The 8,541-nt window shown below is 29.6% G+C and overlaps 1 protein-coding gene across 1 annotated transcript; it reads left to right on the top strand.

Annotated features, from left to right (window-relative positions):
• The first annotated feature begins 5,347 nt into the window (after positions 1-5,347).
• LOC133670551 (paired amphipathic helix protein Sin3-like 2) lies at positions 5,348-6,836 on the top strand. The gene has a single exon (XM_062091063.1). The coding sequence runs from the start codon at positions 5,384-5,386 to the stop codon at positions 6,653-6,655; it is 1,272 nt and encodes a 423-aa protein (XP_061947047.1). The 5' UTR covers positions 5,348-5,383; the 3' UTR covers positions 6,656-6,836.
• Positions 6,837-8,541: the final 1,705 nt, after the last annotated feature.

An 8,541-nucleotide genomic window follows, 5' to 3' on the forward strand; every position in this document is an offset into this window, starting at 1 on the left:
ATTTGTAACTTATCCATGTCTATGAATCGAATATCCATCTTACATACAACAATTGTCATAAACACAAGTGTCATTAAGTCCAATTAAAGCTTGAACAAAATGCCTCACATATTGAAATTCAACAACAGCCACTGCCATAAAATTGGCAAAAAGTAATGATATTTTTCAATGGTAATGTCTGATAGAAGTAGTAGCAGGTATTTTCCATTGAAAATTACCAACATAGTTAGCGAAATCAATAATTATCATGTTGGTAATTTTGTCCACAATGTATATGAGACATCATTATACTTTGACAAAAATATTAATGGAAATGTTTTGTTATTTTTCATCAAAAACTTCAACAATAATTTTAAAAGTGTTATAACTGACAACAATCTCTCTTTTTTTTCACAACATAAACAACAAATCCCCCACTCCTATTTTGTCAAAAATTTTCCCTCCAAACTCATAAATTCAGTCATCCCAACACCTAGTAGTGTCAACATTCTTGTCTTAGTTAAATTTTATCTTAAGAATTGTGACATCGAATAAGCAAACTTACTCAATATTTTGTCTCCAGTTTATGTTTTATGTACACCAAGTATGCAATGCATGCTTAGAATTTTCATTGTGTATTCTAGTCTTGATTGATATCCACAATTAAAAAAAATAGAATAAGTTTTTTATTTATTTATTTTATGTGTTTTTACTTTACAACTACCATGGACTCGACCTTGAATGATGTCTTAGACCCATTAATGAGCAAAACACCATATAGTTTGGGATAACTAGGTTGGATATAATTAGATATGCCTTGATACAATCTAAGAAACTGATGATTAGAGAAGAACTGCTATTTTCACACTTATATTAAGTGTGCAAATAAAAGTTGCAAGATAATTATTGATAATAAAAGTTTTATATAGTAGCTCATTTAGGCCTAAAATATATTCTTCATCTTAAGTCATATAATGTGTCATGTATTAATAATACTTTTATAATAGTCAATGAAAGATGTTTGTTTCCTATTAAATTTCCAGACTATCATGATGAGATTTTATGTGATGTGATTTCAATTGATGTAGAACATGTCATTTTGAGTAGGTCATTGATATATAATTTAGATACCATCATTTCTAGTCGATCAAATTCATGTTTTTTTCATTTTCAACGGTAGAAAAATCCATCTTGTTGGATTACCATCAAGACCTATCAATAAGAACAATAAAAAGAAGAATATGAAAGGATAACAACAACATAATGAGTTTGAGAATGAGATCATTAATGAAGAGACTATTATGTGTGGTTTAGTACTTTAGTTGAAAATGTAATTTAAAAAAAACTCCCTAGTGAAACCATTTAAAAAGGTAACGATGGTTAACATAATAAATTCAAAAGAGTTTGAAAATGAGGATAATGAAGACTATATTGAGTCTTTTTTAGTTGTAGAAGAAATTTCAGGAGACTCTCTAATAAAATTACATAAAGAAATAAGTGCAGTGTTGGAAAAGTTTTAAGAAAATTATCACTATAAACTCGTTAATTCTTTACCTCCTCTAATTGACATTCAACATGTCATAAATTTTAAGAAACCTTATAAATTCTCTAACATCTTGCCTTTTATACTTGACATTTAGCATATCAAAAATTTTAAGCAGTCAATTGATTTCTATGAATCCTTACCCCTTGTTACAGGAGATATCATGGCAAGTTATGTGTCATAACCTGATTTTTTATTTTTATTTTATTTTTTTTAATAAAAAACATAATTATTCAAGTTAGAAATTATAAAACAATTATAAAGCAAGAAAATAAAAAAAATACTGTTTTAATTATTTTTAAAACGTGGTTTATGTAAACCAAACCAATTACACCACACCAATCAATAAAATATATATATATATAGATATACAGGGGTATTGAAAACAAAACAATGGATGATATGCATGTTTCAGAGCGATTTCTATTTATTCTATTTATCATACAATTTTTAATGCTTTGATGAATTTTCATTTATTTTTTTGGTATTTTAGGAATTAAATTATTGATATATTTTTCTTCTATTCTACTTTAGTTAAATGTTTTACTCAATGACTTTGAAAAATAAATTGAAACCTAATCACCTGATCATAATAGCTCTTGTACACAAATCAAACTTGCATTTTTGTTTGTATCTTTTCTTGCATATTTAAGTTTTTGAAAAAACAATAGGAAATATTTTATCATATGTATATATATATATATATATATATATATATATATATATATATACATAACAATTAAAAAGATAAAAAAAACACATATTTTCAAATAAAGATACATTGATATGCCCTGTTGTGATACTATGAAAAAAAATGTGGCCATAACAAATATTTCTTGTTTTGCCACTAGATAAGAAAACAATGATATCTTGACAAGAACCATCATCATCATTCATGATAACATGTCATTTTAGAAATTTGTTATTTTTCAGATATATATATATATATATATATATATATATATATATATATATATATATATATATATATATATATATAAGAGAAAGTTTTGAGCTTACTACTTACTATTTTTATCAACACATAATAAAGAGAAAATATTAAATACAAGATAATAAACTTTACAGCATCTTCTAGAATATTTAATTTTCATAACAATGTATTCATCCTCCTTCTCATTATATTTACATTCTATACCTCATTGTTGGCGTAATAGACATACAATAATTTATTTTATAATATTAACTAATTTTATAGACTTTTTCCTTAAAATAAAATAATCTTTGAAGATCTGAACATGATCTTAGGATACCTTAGATACATAAAAAAAAAATACATGTTAAGCATAAAGGAACATAAAATAAGATTTTCATAATACAAATATCAATTTCAATTGATCACTTTATTAACTCTAATAATATAACACAAGTATTCTTTCATCAAATTTCATGTCGATGGCATGAATTTCCTTACAATTATCTCTTATATTTTTAATTCGATTACTTCTATAAAATCATTACAAATACTTTTAGTTTATAGTCCAAAATAATTTAGATTTCATTTCCTTTTTATTTACTCGTGATTACATCTTGGCTTATTAATCATTGATTTCATCATTCCATCATAACAACTTTAACATTTAGGGTCATTACCTCAATTTATCATTTGCTTCATATATTTTCAAATCTATAAATCTTTTTTTAATCAACTAATTTGGTATATTCATTTAATCACCTAAAGTGTTGTTTTCAACCCAATTACTATTGTTTGTTTATTTTGACATTCTTAATTTTATTTACAACTTGTCAATGTCACTTTTGAATTTCCTCATGTAATATTTCAATCAAAACTCATCCATATATATTTTTTTCATTCTCTATTATTACTTGGGGTGGTTGTTTGAAGTTTAGAAGGGGAGAGTTGGGATGGGAAAGAAGAAGGAGAAATAAGAGAGGGGAGGGTTGGCAGAATAGTGATATATTAACTTTTTCCAAGGGAATCACCGACGGACTCATTATGTCGGTGATTCCATCGGCAATTCTGACAGAGAATTGGTCACATCACTATACGGAGATCCGGGTTTGAATCCCTCGGTGATTTCGTCGGGAAAATTGCCTACAAAAAGTTCCACGTCAGTGAACCTTTTTTTTTAATTCTTAATATTCTGTCTGTAATTACGTCGGTATATACCGATTGAATTACAGACAGAATAGTGTTCGTCGGTAATTATCACCGTAATTTACCGACAGAATTATTCCGTTGATAATTCTGTTAGTATTAAGTGAATTTCTGGTAGTGGTTTTTTTCAGGGTTTTCACAATTTTTGGTTACAAAATGTGTGATTGTATGTGAAGCTTATACTGGCGATATTCATGCGTAAAATTATAAATTAGATTATTTTGAACCACATTTTATTTTTATTTTTATTTTTATTTACTTCTAAATATTTTCACCTCAAATCAATAAAGATTTCCTTTAAATAGTCTTTTTTATCCATTGAAAGTTTACGTGATTCTTTCCTTTCTTGGATTGTCGAATACCGTTTTATTACTTTATCTACTCTAAACCGAAATTGATTTGATAAAAATTTTCATCCCAAATTATATAATTTTTTTCTCTTAATTTATTATTTTTTTACCGAGAATCTCCCCATTTAACATTAGTTTACTAATTTTAAACCGGGGCTAATTACATGTAAGAAATTGAAGAGCATAAATGCTTTTAAGTTGTGATTATTTTAAATAATAGTAAAGTTTATATGATATTATAGCACCATTTTTCAGTATATTAGATCAGATTGAGGATGATCGGATTTACATTTAAACACAATTAACATCCCCTGGCAATATATTCATATATCATAAGCATCGAAAACACACAATTAAAATTCCCGTCAGCTTCAAAATTGCCAAGAAATAGCAGCTTCAATGAGGAACTAAATGATAACAGTGGCAGAACCTAGAGATGATGATCCCTAATCGGAAAGACCAAAGGGTTAATAGCCAAATCCGAATTCGCCTATGATTTATCTCTTTACATAGAATTTAAGTCTGCTTTAAATCCTACTTGGAAAAGGATTTGTGATCATATACTTCTAACTTTTAATTTTCACAAGCATCCTAAAACGTTGAGGAAAAGGATTAATGACTACTATATAGAATCTTTCGCCAAGAACTACGTGCAGTCTATCTCAGTTACTTGTTAATTTGTTTTATTTCTCTCTTCCTCTCTAAAGCCTAAGAGAGATGAAGAGATGCGGAGATTACAGTGAAGATTATATCCATTTCATGTTCTCTCAGCAACCTCCGGAAGAAGTTGACCCTTTCATAAACTATGTCAAGAAAGTGAAAGCCCGGTTTCAACATGACCAGCCTGAGAAAAAAATCCGCAGCCTTATCAGGATCGCGGAAGATGCCATCATTTCAGAAGCTGCGCGTGATGGTGCAGTGGCAGGGACGCCTCAAGATTTCCAAGAACGAATTAAGGCAATCCTTGGAGGTTGTAATGACTTGATTGATGGGTACAACTCATTAATGCCGCCTTGCCATCAAATCAGCCTTGATGATGTGGAGAAGAAGGAAACTGAGGAGAGTAAGAAAAGCGGATTTCCAGATGCTATGGATTCTCTAAACAAGCCGAGGATCGAATGTGGCGAGGATGGTTATGAGGAGAATTTGAACTTGTTCAAGGAAGGGTCTAGGGTGTTGGTTGATGCCTACGATTTTTCTCTTAAGCTAACCGAAGGCCGTCCTGGTTTGCTAGAGGACGTTCGTAGATTCATGCCACTTTTTGAAGCAAAACCGCTGGCCTATCATCTTCCAGATTTGCAATCTGCAGACCTCACCAACAGTGAGGTTGATGAACAAGAGAAAAGCAGTCCTGAAAATATTGAAGATTGCGAAATGGAAATTGTTAGGGCAGACGAGTCTGAAGAAAGTGGCTGTAGCCTTAATGATGGGGAGAAGGAGGAAACAGTTGCAGACACGGCAAGTAAGACAAACGGATTTCGAGAGGCCACGGATTTTGTAAACAAGCTGAGGATCAAGTGTGGTGCGGACGACTACGAAGAATTCTTGAAAATTTTCAGGTTTTATAAGAAAGGGTCTAGGAACTGGGTTGACGTCTGCGATTCTGGTCTCGGCCTAACAGAAGGCCATCCTGATTTGCAAGAAGAGTTTCTTAAATTTATGGCAATTACTGAAGCAAAGCCATTGACATATCGCCTTCCAGATTTGCAATCTTCAGACCTCACCAAAAGTAGGGTTGATGAGCAGCAGAAAAGGACTCCTGAAAAAAGGAAAGTTTGCCCAAAGACTGATCAAGAAAGAAAATTTGTCAAGGCAAATGGATCTGGAAGTGTCTCAGAACAGATTGGAGAAGGAATTGGCTTCTTAGAGAACGTTAAGAAGAGTCTTTCTTGTGAGGTGAGTTACAAGAAATTCTTAAAGCTTTTCTTTGCTTACAGCAAGGGAAAAGTTGAAAGGGCAGAATTAGAAGATATGGTTTCCAGTTTGATAGGAAATTATCCTGATCTGATGGGCGAGTTCCTTCAATTCAGGAAGAATTGTGAGAGTTTAGGTGTACTTGAAGTAAGGGGATGCAAAGAGAAGAACAAAAGGAGGGAGAGGCGTGGGAATAAACCGATTGAAGAACTTGATCTCTCTACGTGTGCAAAGTGCACTCCTGGATATCTAATCCTCCCTGAAGAACATAGGAACCAGACGAAGAGACATAAATCCCAAGTACTGAATGATGAGGTAATATCCGTGTCTTCAAGACTGCGGGGCAACTCCTTTAAGAACAGGCGTCTAAATCAGTACGAAAACAACCTGTTTGAATGTGAAGATGAACAATTTGAGCTGAACATGTTATTGGAATGGTTTAAATCAGCTGATAAATACGCAGAGGAACTGGGAGGAGTCACTGTCCAAAATGAAGAGAAAAACGGGAGTCCAATTAGCTTCCAGAGGTGTATCGATCGCTTATATGGTGATCAGGGAGTTGAGGTTCTTGACATGTTCCATAAAGATACACAGCACGCACTGCCCATCTTAAGAACGCGCTTGCAACAGAAAATAGCAGAGCTGACTGAATATCGCGACAGTCTAAGGAGTAGCTGGATTGAAGTATATGCTAGAAACTATCACAAAGCACTTGGCCTTCGACACTGCTGATCTTCAGGGCGATGACAAGGAGCCAGTGTAGCTGTTTGTAATTTGCTTTTGAGTTATGTGGTTCTGATCAAAGTTGATATGTAGGGATCACTTTTAAGAATCTTGATTAGCAAGTATTTTCTGTGCTTCTATGGAGATTTGCAGTGCAAGAAGCTACTCTGTATTGAACTTTTTTCCTTCTGTTTTTAGCTGTGGTGTTTCTCTAGTGCTCTGCTATCTTTGTAGCGTTCGCCTGTTCATCTGGGCCTCTTTGCACCTTCATTTCTAAACAATAAATTGCGATTGATTTGGCTCAACTATCCATATATTTTTAAGTAATTGTAATGTACTTGCTGTGTTATCCATATATTTTTAAGTAATTGTAAATATATATTTATGGGTTATCCATGCATGTGTCACTATCATAAAATCTACGAATATAAATAAAATCTATATTAACATGTGTCATTATCATTAAATTTACAAATATAAAAAATTATTGTCGATAAAATGATAATATAAATACCAAAAAAAAAAAATTGAATTAGTATAAATACCAATAAAATCTATTTAATCTACAATGACTTCCAGGGGTTGAACTAAAAGGATAGAGATAATATTTAGATTAGTAAAATTTAGTGTCCGGAAACGTAGTTAAAATTATATTTTTTTTAAATTAATTTGTTTTATAATTTTATTATTTTAATGTACTAATATAAAAAATTATTTTTAAAATATAAAACATAATATTATTTTAATATATTTATAAATAAAAAACATTTTAAATCATAATAGTTATTATATTTTTTAATCACTTTCTCGTGAAAAAAGATATTATAAAAAAGATGTTTTGACCTCTATTAGAACTTTAATTTTATTTTAATTTTATCTTTTTATTTTGTGTAATTTTTATTTTAAATTGGGTTAATTATAGGTCAAGGCAAATTACATAAAAAAAAAAAAAACTAAAACATAATTCAATTTTACTATGGGTTCTGTTTTAAAGCATGGTGGATAGCATTGTTTATTCTACAATGGTTTGTTTAGTCCTTGTACATTATTTCTTTGCTATTCCATCATCACCATTGATGTTTGCATCGATTTATATATTATAAATCACTTTTATTTACATTCTATTGCATGCGTAAGGTTTTTTAAGAGTGTTTCATTTGTGAATTAAACATCAATTTCATGAAAAAAAAATTTCTATATTTTTTTTAAAAAATAAGAATAAAAATTAAAAAAATCGCTGGAAAAAAAAAGAGAACAAATATTTGATGAATTATATTCCAATAATAAAAATTAATCTTAATATCAATAAGCTGGTTTTAAAGAACAAAAATTTATAGAGATTGTTTAAAGTTTTTATCTTATTAAAAAAATAAATCTAAACTTGTTCTAGAGTTGAATTTACTTGAGTTTCTAGAATTTTTTAAGTTATTTTTAAATTATAATAAGTTTGGAAATTAAATGATTTAGGTCTAAAAATCTAAAACCTCAACTTTCTAGCCATAGATGGCTAAACGTAATCTACCTAGACATGAGCTCTTTTTCTAGGCCAAGTGTGGGGGCAATCCACACTTGACCTCATTTTATATTATCCCTTTATTTCTAAGTGTTTTTTTTAAATCATTATAAATAAAATGATATTTTAAATATTATCTAAATTTGTCATATTTTTAAATAAAAATATATTTTTTATAATAAATTTATGAATTATACATGAACCTAATTTGCAAGATTTATAAAAAAATATGCTCATAAATATTAAATGAGAGTAAATTTTTTTTATTATAATTTCTCACATATTTTTTTCATATTAATTGTTTCTTTTAATTTTTCTCTTAGCATATATAAACTATGAGTCATGGTTTATTTTTATTTTTTTATTAAACTTTTTTTTAAAT

This window comes from Populus nigra, chromosome 13, assembly GCF_951802175.1.
Source record: "Populus nigra chromosome 13, ddPopNigr1.1, whole genome shotgun sequence".
In the NCBI taxonomy this organism is placed as follows: domain Eukaryota; kingdom Viridiplantae; phylum Streptophyta; class Magnoliopsida; order Malpighiales; family Salicaceae; genus Populus; species Populus nigra.

Excerpts from the sequence above, each read along its gene's own strand:
- LOC133670551 (XM_062091063.1), top strand. The coding sequence starts at position 5,384 with ATGGAAATTGTTAGGGCAGACGAGTCTGAAGAAAGTGGCTGTAGCCTT.